Raw genomic sequence first — 19,409 nt, 5'->3', positions numbered from 1 at the left:
CTTTTTGTGAGTAAATAGGGATAGAATGAGAGTAATGATGATAATGTCGTTCTTTATTTTTTCACAGATCCATATCATCATCCGTGCACACAGTGTCTTCTTTGTTGTTGTGTGACTCGCCAGGTTTTCAGAATCCAGCCTCTTGTGGACGACAAACGGGAGCCTGTTTCGAAGACCTGTGTCACAATTACTTGCAGGAAAGGCTGCAACTGTTGTTTCATCATACGACACTGGTGGCACCAAAGGACAGGTACATTGTAATCTAATTAATTAAGTTTATATATATATATATATATAGTGATTAATTATTGTTTTGGATCAGATACTGTAGAATGAATATGACTTTATTCAAAATAGTTTCATATAATTATCTCAATAATGCAGGACGCAATAAACAGATTATTCTTACGTTTAAATACAAAATATTCTTTATTTTGAATTCAAAGGTCGATACATATCGATATTCGATAATCGATATCGTCATTCGATGTCGATAATCGATTAAGGCAGGTTGTTCATATTTTCTATCTCTTTCTAGTTGTCCTAAATTTAAGTAAGAGTAACGTTCCTCACGAAATATTTCAATTTTATCTTAAAATATCGAAAGAAATGGAAGATGAATCGATTGATGAATGTTTCAAACCAGTTTGTTGTTACGAAGATAGTGTGTGCTATAACTTATTTTTGGTAATGATTTTTCGAATATAGTTCGATAATTTTGGAACAGATGATAATAAAAAATAAAGGAATAATGCATAGATCGAATGAAATAAAAATTTTACCACAAAGAATTTGAATCAAAGAAAATTCCATAATGAAATAAATGAAATAAAACTTAAAAATCTTTGATATAGATATGTTTTGCATATTACCATTGAACTCATTCGTGTAATTCAGGTACGTCCAAGAAGGAATTGACGTAGATTACGAAGATGACTGCGACGAAGATGGAATTGGATCACCTCAGGGTTTAATTTCGCTACTAGATCGTGGAAGTTCGCAAGGTGCAACGATGTTGCGAACTAGCCAAAGTGACCTTAGTGGAAGTAGACAAATAGAACGAAAGGGTCTTCTGTGGCTGTTAGAGGAAGAAACAGTATGTCCTGGCGGCAGCGACGAGACATTTTTAGATCGATTGTTTTCTCATTATGGAGATAGAGGTACTTAAATACGTTTGGTTTTTTTTACAAATTATGATGAATTATAATTTTTTTTTATGTTATTGTACCAAAACTCCATATTACTTTTCATTTTCCGAATTAATTTTTATTATACATTTCAGAAAATTATGAAAAATTGATTGCATTGGAAATATATATGCTAGATTACCGTAGTTAATAAAAATAGAAAAAGATTTTCTTTTTTATAATGATATAGCGTTTATTATTCGATACAGTGATATAATATATGATCATTCTGTACATTGCAATACTTACTTATCTTTTTAATTCTGTTCTTCTAAAACAGATCATCAATTATTGTTAAGAAAAGCACCTGGGAACAATCAGTTTGTCTTACAACATTTATTGGGTACCAATCCTGTACTTTACACAGCAACAGGATGGCTGAAAGCAACACGGGAGAATCCTGTTACTAAAAGTGCCATTACAATACTTCAAGAAAGTACAAGGTATGTAATTTAAATGTTTTTATTTTTCTAATTGTGTACAAATCGTACAATTCTATTAAAATCTTGATCTTATTTCTCCTTATCTTGAAACTTTCCTTATGTTTCTAAGATAATATTTTATTAAAACATGTTTTGAATTAAAACGTTTATACATTTTTCAGTATAATTTTGTTTAAAATAATCAATAAATTTTTATTAACTAAAATTTCTTGTTGCCACTAACTAATATTACATTTTATATTGATATCAGGGAAGATGTGAATATGCTGTTTGTTAGTGCACGTGGAGCAGGAGTATCTGGAGCTTTATGCAGTTCCATGCCTGGTTTGGAAGGTTCACAATCTTTGAGAAGAGCTTCTAGTATACGGCGAACATTCACTACTGTTAAAAGGAAAAATATATCTCTTCAGGTTAAATTCACTGTTGTAAGTATAAAAGTCATAAGACTAATATTCTTATCTACTAATCAGAAATAAATATTCTATGAATAATTGAGTTCTGGATAACTACATATTTATCTGGGAATATTATGATTTTCATGAGTGTATACGAACATGAAAGATAAGGTCATATGTCATGTTACATATTATGTTATCTTCAAACGATGACTCAGTTGATATAAGTTTACTACTAACTTCATAAACGAGATACGTAATGAAGCTGAAAATGTTTACTGAATTAAGATGCACATTGTTATGGTACCACTTCCTGTTTTTGTTTTTTGCTTTTATTATCAGTTTACGTGTAAAAAAGGCAAGATGCAATAACTAGTTCTCTTCTAAATTAATCATAATTTTTTATTTGACATTAATGAAGATATGATGTAATTTGTTACAGGATGGACTGATTGAAACTTTGCGGAGAACACGAGTTAAATTTGTCCATTGTATACTACCGCAACACAATGCTGGATGTACCGATAATAAAAGTTTATTGTCAGTAAAATCAAATCAAAGCGAAGACAGTGTTATTAACGTACCGCTTCTACGATCACAGGTAAAAATTCTCTTGCATAAATGTATAATATGAAAAATTTAATTAACACAATCCATGTAATGTTTTTACTTAAATTTTTAACAATTTTACCCATTTACAATTTTTAAATTGTATTTAATGCAAAAATTAAACAGATTAGTAATACAATAATAGCAAGGGAAATTTTGACAACAGTTATACAAATATACGTATATTAATTTTATCTAGTGCAATAAATTATATCTTCTAGAATATTAGTTTCAATCTTTGATTAAAATACTAAAAAAATATTTCAATTTTTGTTACAGATTCGTGGAAGCCAAATAATCGATGCAGTTAGATTGCATAAAGTGGGATTCCCTAAGCATATAGCTTTAGGTGAATTTAGAAGACGATTCAGTTTATTGTCAAGTGATGTAAACACACGACCAGGCAGTCCTGTAGCTGATGAACGCCGTGCTGTGGAAGATATGATGCTTACCATCGACGTCGATCCAGCTTTGTATCGTGTTGGACAAAGCCAGGTAAGTCATATCTACTATTTTGCATTTTTCTCTATATTAAGGAGTAGTATGGTTCCAAAAAATGCGAAATCCCTAAAGGGGATATCTACAAAATACTACTTTGTCTGTATTGTTTTTTAAACAAGTATATGTATTTGGTATGTACTAGAAATTTGTAGATGTAAAAAATATGTCTAGAGAGCATTATTTAATTTTCTATCATTTTCATAATGTGTTACAAACTGAATGAATATGAAAACATATGTTTACCTATGAAGGGCTAATTTTTTAGCCAAAAATTCCAGTATTACGGCATCTTCTATAAAACTTTACACATATGTATATATCTCATTCATATCTCAAAACTATGCACAACTTTCCATTTCATCTTTTTTAACTTTCAATTTACATGCCACTGTACTTCAGCAAGGATCGAATGTCTAGTATCATATCTTTCACTCTAGTAGAAGCACTTTCACTTTTTTCCGTACAGGTAGTAATGCTTTTACTCGATGTTCTGGTTATCAAAACAAACAAAATGGAAAGGCATATCGATAGCGTTATCCTAACTTGTAATACCGGTCTTAAATATCACCATCAGGCGGCATAGATACTTGAATTAATACCACCTTTGCTCATAAGTATTCGAAGTGCTTCCGCAATTCGATTCACCGTAGGTGGTTTGTTCCAGTGTGAGAATTTTGGTAACGTCACATACTTGAAACGAACATTCGTTTTCTCAAGGAGAATCGCTTTACGTGATTTCGGTCAACTTTCTCCACGAATTCGATTATGGTTTCGTCAGTACGCCACGGACAGAGAATCGGTATCGATGTGAATTCACTGATTAAAACGATCTTCACCGTTTGGTTAAATGGATTTTTATTCTAGTAGCTCGTCTAATTAAGTATATAATATTAATGATTTAAATATAGCTACGGTAATACTAAAAGTTTTTTAACTCTATGATTTGAGTAACACTTGATATTTTATCTCAATTGCGATACGAAAATTTGCAAAGACATTATAAATACTAGAAGTCATATAATCTTATAGAAAAGAGAAAATAATAGTAATAATAATAATAATAATCTTCAATAATTGTTTCAGATGAATTTCTATTTAAAAAGACTCGAACAGTTTTTCTGTTATATCAGAATGATCAGACTGTTGCATGTAACTGCAACTGAAATGAAAATTCTTGCCACATTCTGCATATTTATGTAGAGTAACGTTTCGTAACGTAACTTAGGAAGCAAATTACGTGAACGTGGTCTGTTTTCTTTTTGTGCACAAGCATTTTAATTTGGTGATTCCATGGAATCGTAATCGTGACAAGATCTTATTTATAAATGTCATGCAAAGTTGCACACGCGTTAGGTGCAATCGCGTGTCTTTATTGGCACTTTTTACTATAGAATGGCGAAGTGACATTAAAATTACTAGATCCAAGCTATACTTACGTTAGGGATGGCCATTTAATGTGTTTTCTACTGGAAAATTATTAGTATGTTGTTACTTTTTAATGCGTGAAAGTAACGTTTCGATTATAGATGCGGTTTGTACATCGTAATGTGTGTTTTATTATTTTTTTTTTTTTTAATTCAGACCTCTGTTTTATGTGAAATTTTTTTAGAACGTCAATGCGGTTTTCAGATACATTGAAGACAATTCACACCTTTCCTTCCCTTTAACGAATATATGTAAATATTTAACAGGGAAATTCACATTAGAAATGTATATTGCAATGAAATTATTATTTAAAGTCATCTCTTATTCGTTGCTAACGATCAAGTACAATTTCTCTGCAATATAACAATTCTCGGTGCTGTAAAATAATTAAATACTCTGAAATAGATACCTGAATAGATTTCAACGAATTTATGCAAAATTTGCACGTTGTATTCAGTGAAAATCACGCCAAATTCAAAAGACCTTAGCGTCATATTTATAATACTAGTATGTAGTTCAAGAAATTATAGCGGGGTTAATTATAATTTGTAGATTCCAAGATTAACAAATGCATATTTCCACTCCATAGCAACTATGAAAATTTCTACTTCGGGATATTCACATTATTTATCAGTTTCAGTTCCTCGATTAAATTTTCAAATATATCTCAGTAGCCGTAAACTGCCGCTGCGAAGTGCACCAATGTGGCTCATTTGCTGCCAACTCTAATGATCGATTATCGTTGCAAGGTTAATTCCCGAAGCCGAAAAGAAGATCATTTAACCGCGAAAGTGCAAAAGGGTCGAATAACCGTGGAAAAAAAAGCGACACGCGCTAGTGACTTTCTCGTGGCCCATATAGAAATCGTTGCACTCTTCGGAACCTCTCCTTGTTCGCAGAACTCGCGTTGCCCGAGGCCTTTTCGTCGCGAAAGTGTTCCACCTTGCACGTACACCTCTTCTTTTCTTTTTTATCGGGCCCGTCTGTTTTACTTCAAGACTAAGCGCGTGGTCCAATTTGTTCTCCGCAACAGATTCGAGCCAACGAATTAAGGAACACGGAAGTCGAGAGGAGCACGACGTCATCGCGATATTCTAGATAACGACGAGTAATCGAACCCTTTTATTTCTCATCCAACAGACGAGAACAATGATGTTGGTTTTGCAATTACGCTTTAGATAGAACAGGTTTTTTTTTAAAAAGAGTTTGAAAAATCCGAAGTAATTAAGTGTTCGTTCAAGCGTGAATTGTTTAACCAGAAAACATCTCTGTTTCTTTAGTTGCATCGGACAGAAGAAATAAAAAAAAAAGAAGTTTTGAAACTTGGAAAGTCGGTCGAGGTTACTTGGATAATTTAGATATACATGACATGTTAATTATCGTAATCAGTGTATGCCAAAGAAGATAATAGATATTAATTATCGTAACGAAATGTCAACAGAGAAGATTATTGAGAACTTCTTGCACACCATCTTTAATCTTCCATATATCTTATTTATAAACTTTTCTTTTTGCGATAATTCATTATTACCGTGTACATACGTACTTTACCACCATAAATACATCATTTATCAAGAATACTGGAGTACCTGCTGGTATTTCTAATAATACAAATAGAATACTTTTAGTTGTACTTAATTTCTAGTTATTCTGTACTGCATCGTATCTTTTAATCTCGAATATGCTGAAAAGTTCTATTAGTAAGCTTTACTGTATATTATCACGACTGGTGTCGCATTTTTAAATAACGTAACCATGATAGGGTTTCCTGTTGCTTCATTAATGTAGCTGTATGTGTTGATATTAAATATGTCAGTAAATGGATGTGTGTGGATGAACACCAATTGGAGACAGTTAAACTACTTGAATGTACAAGTAGAAACGGTTCTCAATAGAATAAATTTAGAAAGTATATCATAAATACCGCATAATGCAACGGAAGTACAGTTAAACTGGCTTTTCCAATACGGGTACCGCGTATGAAACTTTCGGTATAAATAGAAAATGAAGAATTTGTAGTACATCGATATTCCAACTTTTATGGAAGCAAGCAAAAATAAAAAGATACTAGAATTTTCGAAATAAAAGAAAAATAGTAGGTTTATCACATACCTTTTGCCATTATGTTGCTGTGTTTTGTGTACCGTATCGCGGATAAATGGACAAAATCATGTAACCTCGTTTTATACAATACATAATTATGTAGTAAGTTATCCAAGGCGGTTATGTTAAGTGCGTTACCCTACAAAATATTAACCGGATGAAAGAAGTGGAACGCATGGCCCGCAGTTATGAAAATACAATCGATAACGAGTATACAAAAGCTGTTGGAATAGTATCGCTTCTGTTTAAACGCTCAGCTAGGAATCTCCACTCCCGAAATATCCGGACTAAGGTTTCCACGGCGGAAATGTGACCGTTGATCGTGTGTGCCTGCGATTCGTGCGTGTCTAGCATCGCAAATAATTCTCTGTTCGATTCCACCAGTCGATAGCTTGCACCACGAATAGATGCGTGGACTAATTCGTTAGAAATTAATATCGGTATCAACGATGACTTCAATATCACCGCTAACTCCCGTTATCGCGTCTCGCACTCAAATGTTTCTTAATTTCTTATTTCATCAGGGCAACCTACGATCGAAATCAAAGTATTAAAGTAACACGTTCTTCTCTTTATTGGCAACATTTTATTTAAATTTCTGTTTTAGAAATTAATGTTCATTGCCAAATAAATGAATCGTCTCGATATTTTAAGAGAAAGACAGAGAAAATTTGTTGAACGTACTGGATATAGGAATTATTATAGAAAAGTATAATGCTTATGTAAAGATTTGGTCGACAAATTTTTACCCATTCTTCGAACTTTATTCTAACGTGTATTTGATTTCTGTAGCGCTATTAGTAGAGTACTCATTGTCAGTCGTTGAGTAAGTCGGTTTTCCGCGTGGTGCTAATGCCTGTTGCGCGTTCGGAAATCCACCACAGCTTGGTAATAGAGAAACGCGACGAGTTTTAATTTAACTGGCTAACAGGCTAGGTCAGGTTCGCACGACAAACGCGGTAACTTGCCAGATCGTGATCGAGATCACGAAATCATTAGCATTACTCCGTATTAATTGCTGTCAGCTATCATGTAGGTATAGGAGAAACAGCTGTAAAATCTACGTGCGTAATCCGTATCTATGTTTGTCCTAATTTTTCTTTCGTGCAAAGTTGCAGCTTTCTAAGCTTTACAACTACTTTATGCTGTTATAACTTTATATTCAGTGCTTCTGCGAACAAAACTCGATTCTAAAGCATTGACGCGCTGAAAGATTAGAAACTTCCGTTTTATTTCGTGTTTCTTTTGATTTACTGATTCTTATTGCTACTGGATCTGGAATTTTTTTACGTTTCTTATCCTTATTTAGCTAGAACAGAAACAGTAGTAGCCTATTGAAATTTTAGCTCGTGAAGTAATCTCAAGTTCTGGTAAATTAACTATAAATAGAGAAAGGATATAATTTTAAGGAGTAATTAAGTTATCAAAAATATGAAATTCTTGTCTCTAATTTTATGTGAACAACTTTTACGTCTTGTTGTGTACAAAATAGTAGTTTGAGAAATACTTCCTCATAGACGCATATCCGAACCGGAAACATTGAATATTCATATGAAATCTCTCGAAAGATTCTCAAGAAAATTAAACATGTTTTCTATAGAAGCATTTCTCGTTACGATTATGTTTCTGCATTAGTAATGGCTCTTTCATTCATTTCTGCTTATCTAAAACATCATCGATTTCTGTTATTATTCTACGAAGGTAATGAGAAAAATTATAACAAGCAAACTTACACGAAAAGTATGATTTTCTTATTAATCAATCAAATCTCGTATAATTATACGTCGTATGAAGTTGAAATAGAAATAAGGAATCTAACTCAATTAGAATAAGTTGGAATACGTAGTAACGTTCAATACGAATTTAGTTAGTATACTTTCGGATCTTCGATACTCTGATACTTCTTAGTCGTAGTGTATCTGGCATTTTTCCATCATTTGACTTTCGACCGAAGTCAATTTCGAAGAAAAGCCGCTCGATGGAATGGAGTGGAATGCGTGGGATATAAATTTTCTACACCAGTTCTTTGAAGAATGCGTTGTGGATGATAGAGGATGCGTTCCTTCGAGAGAATGACGCGTGTCGTCCGTATAATTTTATATTTGTCACGAAACAGGTGCGGATATTTCATCTGAATCGTAGAATGGCGGAAAATAGTAGAACGGTGTGAAAAGAATGCGAAAAAGAAGCGAAAGTGAATGATTTTTACCAGCGAAAGATGTATCGTCCAGATAGTTTTTATTTTCCCTTGAAATGTTTAAACAACGCCCTTTATTCTACATGCTCCACATAAAATAAAAAAAAAAAAAAAAAAATGAGTAAAACGGTATTACATTAAGAAAATGATCAATCCGTCGAAAATGATAAAAATTCGACAAATCGTGGAATATTTCATGATTATAAAATGATCGCAATAAGATCTCGTTGAAAAGTGACGTCTGTTACGTACACTTAATAAAGAACACAAAGGTAAATGTTAGACAAGGTTTTTGAGCCTTGCAGCTATCTCTTCGCTGTTACGCTGACTAGATAAAATAGCTTAGATCGGATGCAGATATATCGAAGAGGTTATCGCAGTTTACAATGAATTTCTCCCACGTGGTCGTTCTTCCCTGTGGCGGAAGCGGATGCGAAGAAGCGGTTTCTTCGGCTTTTCTGTTACGTCGTGCGCTTTCGCGTGTCGAGTTCATCTCGAATTCCTCCTAACCCGTTGGTTAATTGCTACGAAAATAAAGGAGGAGAGAAGAGAAGAGAAGAGAAGATGCGCGACTTCTTTCCTTGTATTTTCCGTTGCTTCTCGCATGGCGAACATAACGAACCCGTGTGCTAATTAATTAAACGACCACGCGGCTTTGGTCATCCGACTCTCTCTAATTCGTTGCCCGTTTAGGGATCAATTGCCGGGTTTCGTTTCGAGGAACGAAAGAAGCAAAAAACCGTTGGGTGAATATTATCTGCTCGGACATTAACGCGATCTTATTCTATTTTTAATAAACAAAATAAAATTGTAATTAATGTATCTGTAGCGCGTGAATATCCCGCCAAAGTAAAACAGGCTGACACTCGACAGCCATACTCTTCCTGCGTGTCTGACATTCTCTTTCTAGGAAGAAATTTCTCGGCTATCCGTACACCTTTTACGCGCGCATACTATCACTAACAATTGAGAAGTGGACAGAACGGCATCTTCGCGTTATAATGTACGGTACTTTGGACGTCCAAGTTACCGATATTACGTACATGTTTCACGTTACTTTTATCCTGAATTTAAAAAACGAAAATATTCTCTCGACCATTTTACATAGCCTATTAGTTTTTTAAAGCAACTGTTCTAGTTTTGTAGGAGCGGTTTCTCTGTAATTAATTAGAAAACTATTTCTGCAATGGCTTGCCACAGGGATTACATGTTAGAATCTTAATTTTGAAGATAAATATCCCCATTTCGATAAGGCTAGTTTTATCAAAATTGAATCACGTATGGACAATACACTAAATAACGCTAGAATTTCAAAAAAATTGTAAGAAGGTCGAGGAAGGTATTTTCCTCAGACGTAACAAATATTCTAATTATAAAACAGCACAATTAAATTGAAAATCTTTCGGGACAGACAAAAGACATTAAACTACAGCTACAGAATTTCTAAAATCTTTGCTTTGTCCTCTTTGTTTTACTTTGATTCATCTATTTAATTACCCATGTAAGATATCAGAGTTTCTGAAAAATACTTGGGTACTTGAGAAACTCATAATAAACCTGAATAATTAACCCGTAAGCGACTATCAACATCCTTTTTACATGTCTTATTGTGCGTCAGGCAATTATTCATAATTAATTAGAAAGTTTATATAATATTTGAAAAATACGTGCAACAAGTGGCTGCTAAGACTGATATCAAAGTGAAACTTCGGTACGAAGTGGTTTAACTTTGACAATAAGTACGTAGCATAGTTCTAATTAGCAACGCTAATAACGTCTGACAAGATGGAAAACCGCACATGCTTTGCCATACATTCGCCAGCGATTAAAAAGTGAAAAGGAATCTCGTATCTGTCGCGGCAGAAAATTTGTTAAAATTATCGTGAATATCAATGGCAAGCCACGTGGAACATCTTTCATAAAATAGACGCGAATATTTCGTTCGTGTATTTAATACGCTTTCGCTTTTCACATTGAATCTGATATCTTCTTGTTTAGAACTGTTTATCTTTTTACAGGTAATTCTCCACGCATTCTGTTTCTTTTAATAAGTACAACCGATTAACGAGTGTAATTCTTTATTCTTGGAAAATACGTATTCGTAATTAAATTCTGGAGTCATTGAAGAAGTTTCAAGATCCTGAAATTAGAATAATGCTACATAAATAATAGTTGGGTTGATGTAATGTTTTGCTATATATTACTTTCATCTTTTTACTTGTACCATGCGTGGTGTATAAAAATTTGCTTGCAGATATAATATGAATATTTTCCAAACAATTGCATAATTGTATTCCATTTTTAGAGTTACTATAATAATTTCATCTTGTTTCGCTGTTTCAATTCTCCTCCTTCTCGTAATTCTCCAACTTTCTTGTTCGAGATGTAACTTACGTAAAACTACGTTTTTTACTTATATGCAAATATGTGTTCCGAGGTAAAATTTGCATGTAAATAGACGTAGCGATGTAAATATAAAATAGGGAAAGGTGTGAAGCGGAATTCAACCTGTTTAATTAGGGTGTAAACTTAATCGGTTAGTCTAATGATAGGTTGACTAATGTCCTGTTTATAAAATTAGGAAGAAGAAGCAAATTTCTATAATAAGAACCTTTTCTCTAATCCTTTTTCTCAGATAATAACACGCAATTAATTATGTTCTCTAATTAGCGTACACGTTGTCTGTCTGTACACTGTGGAATATGTTGTTGTATCAAATTTTTTGTAAAATCTTTAATTATGTTTGTATATATCATCCATCAAATTTTCAAACTCACGATCGCTAAATGTTTTTTAATTGTATCCATTTATTTCATAAAATTAGCGTCTTCTTGTTACATGTATATATAATTTCAAATTAATTTTCGCCTCATCTTCAATTTTACTGACTTAAATTATACAGTGGTTTCACCTGTGTTGGCTTACCGTGTATGAAATATGCTCTTATCATAGATCCTTATCGATTACGTGTTTTTAATTAGTTCGTCGAACAGTTCAGATTGAAAAATGTCTTCGCTAATTTCTACTGCGTATAATGACACGAAGATTTTCCATTGATTATTCCACGATGAATGAAACAGTATTTTTATATAAACTCATCATTTATAGTATGAAACGTGCTTTTGTATGATCGATCAAGGTAAAAAATGGATTTAATTAAACAGGAAAAGGAAGGCAAAGGTTACAGGTAGACAAAGATTACACAGAAGGAAAATTACGTTGTATACTTAGTGGAATTAAAGAATCGTTTATCGAAAACCACTTTCACCCAATGAAACTACTACCGCGATCATTTGTATGTACATAGCAAGTTGATCGTTTAAATATGGCGCTAATGATTGTGTGCGTCACGTTGATAAATAGAAAGGACGTTATGCTGTAATGTGACAGTAACAGCCTGTCTTCTAGAAACTATCTCATCTGAATCAAATGAGAGAGAGAGAGAGAGAGAAACCTCAACCTTCGTTGAACCTAATAAAACCGTGCGACTTGGTTACAGACCAAGTCGTCCGTATCTTACAAATTTTATTTATTTGTTTTCTTATCGTTGAACTGTTAATTCCATTACTATACTTCTGTATTTCAAGCATACACATTCTGAAATTGATTTCAAACACCAACATAATCGCGACAGTCGTGCCTTCTTACAGTGCTAATTAAAATTTCAATATAATTTACGACACAAATAATATACACATAAATGTTTTCTATGGTAAAATATGATCAAATTTTTTGTGTGGTCAAGCATCGCCGGTGAGCCAGTGTGTTTTCGATTCGCGTAAAAAGAATCCCCGCGATTTCATAACGCGGCCAGGGCTCTTTTCTCCTGCGATGCTCTCCCGTATCTCCTCCCATGTCGTCTCCTTTCTCCTGTTCGTCAGTAGGCCAGCGGACATTCCCGGCAACAGCTTTCCAACGCGTTCCCGACATGGCTTCCAATTTCTCGATGCAGCTGCCATCTCCGCGAGATCTATCGATCGGACTTGAACGCCACGGCCTTTTCTATGCGTACACGGGAGGAACGGCCCCGCGACCTCGCTTTCGCGAGACCCGCGAAATTTCCGTCGCGACTTCTGTACGCTGCTTATGTACGCGGTGTTCCGGAAGAAGCGCTTCGAATTTTCTACTTTTCAACGATCGGAACGAATATCGAGAAATTTCGGTTTTATTAATCACTGAAGCGAGCCTTTGGAGTCTTTGACTCGGTTCTCTCATTCCATCGTGTAATAAATTTCCAAGTTGGTAGATCAAATTGAAAATTATGAGATCGAAGATTAAAAATTATATGGAATAATTAAACATTGTTAAAGATTGTGTCCGCCATTGACTATAGTTGCGTGAGTAACGTTCATTTCGATGTAAAGAACATGCTTATCACGGTTTCGATTATTTATTTACCCTGTGTGTGGCATTCGACCGACGATCTTTCACTAAACAATTTAGTTGCGAGTAATTATATCGCCATCAGCGTGGCGATCTTTTTTCTTATTATTCACTGCCAATGCTATATTTAAATTCATAATTAATTTCCCTCGCAACTTTGCTGCTCGTTTTTCTTCGGCCATTTACATACACGTTACAAATAATCTTTCACGTTACGCTCGCCACGACGTGTGGTTATTATGTCATTTGCAGCTGATTTTTCTATTAATGCATAGCAATTAACGTGGCGGTAATTTCACCAGGGACTGCCCATTTGTCGACGACTTAATACTTAGCTGGCGGACGTCACGTGTGACTACTTTCGTCCACGCTGGTTATAAACGACTGTGTGCATGAATCAGAACGCTTTTACTCGAATCGTCGCAAATCCGACTGCTGTTCGCCGTTTATTTATGCAATTTTAAAGACCTTACTTAATTAAAAGCAAAAGTTGCATATTTGTCTTCCTTTTTCTCATTTCTTCCATAAAGCTTCGTTAACACTGTAACGAGACACAGATACTTCGATTACATATATTGGCCAGTGTGCGGACTCCCATAATGTTCGCAGTACCCATGAAATTTCAAAATGTTCTCTACGAAACAAACAACAAGATTTTATAAATATTTAAAATACTTTTACGAGAAACTGTAGCTATAACGAGAAAGTAATTATTTCCAAAAAATGATCATCCCTTTGTTGTGCGTAGAATACATTTGAAATCTTAGGAAGAAAAAGGCACCTCTAAACTAGTAGAAAATAGAAACGTAAAATAAAGAATAGAGAGAATAAAAGAAAAATCGTCAAGTTCTTTTTGTTTAGGTAATTATAGGTTTGTAGGTCTTTTTGAAACGATACGCCATGCTAGATAATTAAATAACGGAGAATGAGATATTCTGCTATCCTCTTCAGATTCATTACCTGTAACACTTCATGCGCGCAGAAGCATTTGAAACTCAACCCACTATATTATTGCACAATTATCCTGAGTGGCACTATTAAAAACAGTCGATAAATCGTGAAAGAAACATCTCATACAGATTTTCGACGGGTCATTCTTTATATAATATATGAAACATGGAAACTTTTTGTTATATCTCGTTAGAATCAGGTTTCCACTGCTGTAGTAGTGAACTTTGTATAGTTAAACGATGACATAATAAATAGCTGAATGTGCATATTATTTTGTTTCCAATTCGTCACGCTGGCCGCGAAATAAAACTTGCGGAATTGATTATGAATGGTTGGGAAAGAGGAAAATTATTTATAGTCGGTGAGAGAAAGTTGCGGGTTCTGACAAACAGATGCTTGTGTATGTATGTAAAATTTTCTTCCGTATTGAGAACCGCTTCGTTGCAAACGGAACATGGATATTAATCATGCGAAATACTGTTTAAAAGTAATTATGAAGAATATAAAAGCAGGAACTGCTAGAAACGATTAGCAAGTAAAAAGTATCATTGTGCACTTTTTACAGCATTGTTCAGTGTTTGTTAACAAACTCATACTCGATATGAGAAAAATGATGATTTTACAGAAGGACAAAAATATTTTCTTTTTAATTCTTGTTCGTCTATTTTGTACACTTATTCCGCAATGATTTTCTACGTTTTAACATTATTTAAATAACGAAAGAATTATTTAATAGTAAATCTACGTAGCTGTGAAAACAAAATTGTTCGGCGTGTTAGTTTACCATAAATTTGCATAGTTTGAATCCGTAAGAGAAGAGCGAAGCAATTGCAAGCGAATTTTCTCCAGTCGCGTCCTCCGAATTCCTTAAATTGAAATTAACGAAAGAGAAAGATTCGAACGCCGCAGAACATTGTAATTCGTTTTCTTTCGTATCCCTGCTAACGAGAATACTAATCCGATCATTATGCAATGGTCACACGTACCGCTACCCTTAACTTAACTCTACTTCGTTTACAAAAACAACTTCTACATATTTAAGTGGAATTCTTGGCTATGCAGTGCTATTCTTTACTTTAATTTATTCCTGAATTTCTGTGATCCACTTTGCATGTATAATATGCTTAAGAGACCGTTATTGGCGTCCATTTTACATGCTACAAAATGAGAACGAAATATCACGCGAGATTTGATGAAAAGATAGAAGAAATACACTTTGATAGAAATTACGGCGGATCTGAATCGCTGAATAAGTGATATTGACCCACATTCGCACGGAAAGGACCAGAAGCAAGATTCCTTGCGTTTAAAGGGGTTAAGACTTGTGTGCCTTGCTGTTATCTTGGCCGAATGAACTGATTAAAAAAGACCACGTCGCAGTTGAGCAGTTTTTCGAAAAAAGAAAGCCTATAACCTATGGCGTATTCTTTGATCAAATAGTCGAATTATTAAAAAATATGCATTTGTTTCGTAAATATAAAAAGAACAAGGTTCTTTAAATGCTATTACAGTCATCGATTTAAACTTACCTAATACTAAACATATATTAGGTTGTCGGAAAAGTTTCTTCCGTTTTATAAGATGATAATGGATGAACAACAATTTCTGTTTTATATTATTTTATTGAATTAGGTGTCTATTTCGTTATATTTCTATTATTATGTTCGTGCATAATTCAAAAAACTAATATAAAACGAAAAAACATTGCGCGTCCATTCTAAGAAACTTCTCGAACAATCTGATAGAATTAAAACTTGCAACGCAATTTGCTCGGTTCATTTCGTCTTATGGATCCTTTTCCCAAAAAAAATCTTCCATTTATCCTTCGCTTCGTTTCTTCATTTCATGATCTTTCACGAGTCTATACAGTACACACACGAGCTAGATACCAAAATTATTCAAACTTACACTACTTGCAATTAGAAAAATATCCCTTTATAAACATATAATATAAACGACAAACGGGAGCTAAGTATCCTTAATACACATCTATAATCTTCAATGAAAGAAGAAAAATTTAGCGATGAGTAACAACGAGCAGAAAATGCAGTAATACATTCCATGCTTCCATCAGCGTACCTAAAGCGATTCAACGGTACATGTACATAAGTGTACTCGGTTACAAACATCTGGTTGAAAGCCTCGTTTGAAATTCCCACTTTTCGCGAGATTATCATTCGCAGAGATCCAAACGCGTTACTCGCGCTCCCCCATTAGATTGTTCTCTCTTCAGGCTGGAAGACGGTGCGTGTAAAAGGGAATAAACTGTTTGAACCGGCACCGCGAGAGACCCGCGAGGGTATCGTCTGGTAGGGGAGCCGACTGGTCGAACGAGAGGGGGACAGGAACTTGCACCTGACTCGTACAAAGTTTTCTGCACTCAGTCAGTTCGCGGTTGGTCTCGATTCCGATCAGGGGCATCGGTTCCACACATTCACGATTCCGTCGTTAGTCTGCCGGCTGGGAATACTTGGTCTCTATTCACTTTCGTTTCGTCCCATTAAGATTTCGTTCGGTCACGCGCGCAACCAGCACGCATCGTTTGACTTTCCAGTGGTTCCGTTTTGGTGCGGGGCAATCGTCGTAAGAATGGGACGATCGGTCGACTTGATCGAACACGTCGACGCGACAGGCTATCGAAGTGTCTTTTGAGCTTCGATCGCTTCGGAAATTTCTGATCGTTCGATGCCTGTCTCGTATCAGTGTACCAAAGGGAAGCTCCATTGGCGGTGAATCGAGTTGTTTCGCGGAACAAGTGTGTAAAAGTCATTCCCATTGTCCAGTAGGTATGTAAGAAACTTGTCGATAGATAGAACGTTGGGGACAACGAGCACGCTAAGTACCTATTAGCCATCGTCAATTCCTTCGATTGCGCCAACAGCGAAACGAAGGAACGCAGACAGAGAAGTAGAGAAGAGAAACAGGTAGCGGGGAGAGTCGACGATTTCTCAATTAACTTATGGCAGAGAGAAAGAGAGAGAGAGAGAGAGGAGAAGAAGGAAAGAGAGTCTATGGCCTGTATGGTACCTTTTAAGTTCGATAACGGTAAATACAGATCCGAGCTGGAAGTAGCGGACTCGCATTCGCGCGCGCGATCGCACACCGCTACTCTCCTCATGATCTTCGCTTGAATTATCCTGCCGAAAGCATTTGCTCGGCCCGATCGTTCGATCATAAAGCCCCGTTCATTTGCTTAACGTCCTCTCACAACGCGACAAATCGAATGGCGTTTTAGTTTAACGATAGAAAGTCGCTGTTGTAACGGGATATTTTTCGGGCTGACTGATTACGTTCAGAGACGATGTTGCGTGGAAGATCTCATCGGTCATGCTTGAAATATGCCAGTCTGCGAATCCTGATAATAGGAGATTTCACGAGGAAAATCGTCGGAAGGAAACTGGCGACAAATGTGCCGATCAGAGCCACGCGAACTTTGCGTCGTTCGAGATGTTATGAAACTTTTATACGGCTTTCAATGAGGCAGTATAAAGGCTTGCAATGATATTAGGCGTTCTTATCTAACGAATAAAACGAGGTTTATGAGTTCTACCGATCGATCATCTTACATTTTTACATTCAATAATCACGACAATTTGTTCTTCCTTTATAATTTCTTTCATACGATAAGTTGACTCGAGGAAATTTACTCTTCTGGTTTAGTTGTGCCCTGTAATATAAGAATTGAACTATGGTAAAGTTTAACTATGTGACTGGTTGAATATTTTTCATCTCTGTTCATCCATTCGAGGGAAGGTTTTTCAAAGAAAGGTTGACCGATTTAAGTTGAATTCATTCCGTGTTTTCGTATATATGATAGTTATGTTTTTTTCTTATTTCACACAATTTTATCAAATCTTAGAAACGTTAGTCGTTGCTATTCCTTTGTAAATTACGTAGACACCTATGCCATGTTTTTAATTTATTCAGCATTCACCGATATTGTATCGCTTTCATTTGATTTCCACTTAATTTCTCTTTAACTAACAATGAGTTTGCCAAGTGGAATTAATTTGATGCGAGGGAAATTTTTTTGTTATTCCTTAATTACTAATACATTCAGATCAATTAAGAAAAGTTTTCAAAGATAAGCAGTCGACAATGTCTGTTCAAATTCTCCACGATATTAAACAATAGCTAATTTAAAGCACCGACATTTAATTAATAGCGAATAACGCTTTATTTACCATTATATTCCTTTATCTTCTTAAATATTACAGCCCTAATTTGTAAGAAGAAAGTTAGACGTATCCAGTTAAATGAAGCAATAAATTACTCTGCTTTTATAGGGCAATAGAAAATCTCGCATAAAAATATCCAATATTTACGAATATATTCCTTTTTCTAAATATTTTGCTCATCGAAGAATTTAGGTACCTGAAAAAATGGTAAATATGCGAGTGCAAGGTTATAAGGATAAGGGAGAAGGTGATAAAATTTCATGTTCCAATTCATCTTATTCGTTTCTTTGATTTTGACTCCACTAAAAGTGGCTATTTCTATTTGTCTTGGCTTCTTCCTGTCACTTAACTCGCCAAACTCGCTTGTTCTTTTTCTTTACCGCTCCTGTACGCGCCGAGTGACGAACAATCGTAGAATGGGTGTAGTTTTATTTGAAATATCATCTCTTTTATCGTTGTACACGAATTGCTCTCGATAATGTCGTTTAATTTTACCTATTCTCGGGTAGAAGATCATCTTGAATTATATAATCGTCGTCAAATTATTCCAACGTTTGCATAAGTTTCTCGAAATGGCAAGCTTCAGCCTCAATCTCGATGCATCTTCCAGTTCTAAGCTAATAAACAAGTTCCGCCACTACGCCGATGATTTATGACGTGAAATAACGAATTTCCAGCGACTTTGTTATGTAATAGCACTTCGTAGTCTTAAATTAGCCATAGATGACCACATAACAGTTTAAATTCTACTATAATTTTAGAATATCCAATCCTGTTTTGTATCATATTCCCCGTGAAAGTATAATTTATCGAGGCCAGTACAAATGCAACGTTGGACAAAATTTAGGAACTTCTCGAACTCTAAAAAAGCATTTCGCGTGTATAAATTTAATACAATGATCTTCGTTCTTCCGCGACTTTTGCGCCAAGTAATGATCATGCCAAGTCATGCGTTACATAAATAATTTGTAAAATACATTCCAATATTCAGATGAAACGTGTCTTGTCATTTTTCAGAATGATCATCTCGGTTTTGT

At 34.9% G+C, this 19,409-nt stretch overlaps 1 protein-coding gene across 4 annotated transcripts in view; it reads left to right on the top strand.

Moving 5' to 3' along the window:
* LOC117155153 (Myosin heavy chain-like) overlaps positions 1 to 19,409 on the top strand; it is a 65,405-nt gene that overhangs the window by 30,934 nt on the left and 15,062 nt on the right. For 3 of the 4 annotated variants that reach the window (XM_033330799.2, XM_033330801.2, XM_033330802.2), the window contains 6 exons: positions 68 to 250; positions 898 to 1,160; positions 1,468 to 1,630; positions 1,881 to 2,055; positions 2,468 to 2,626; positions 2,914 to 3,129. In XM_033330799.2, the coding sequence (XP_033186690.2) occupies positions 68 to 250; positions 898 to 1,160; positions 1,468 to 1,630; positions 1,881 to 2,055; positions 2,468 to 2,626; positions 2,914 to 3,129 (1,159 nt within the window). Of the gene's footprint in view, positions 1 to 67; positions 251 to 897; positions 1,161 to 1,467; positions 1,631 to 1,880; positions 2,056 to 2,467; positions 2,627 to 2,913; positions 3,130 to 16,593; positions 16,981 to 19,409 lie in introns of those variants that run through there. The other variant, XM_033330803.2, reaches the window with a different exon arrangement.

This window comes from Bombus vancouverensis, chromosome 12, assembly GCF_051014615.1.
Source record: "Bombus vancouverensis nearcticus chromosome 12, iyBomVanc1_principal, whole genome shotgun sequence".
Classification (NCBI taxonomy): domain Eukaryota; kingdom Metazoa; phylum Arthropoda; class Insecta; order Hymenoptera; family Apidae; genus Bombus; species Bombus vancouverensis.
Note: the sequence above shows the minus strand (reverse complement) of the source record. Positions and strands in the feature narration are given on the sequence as shown.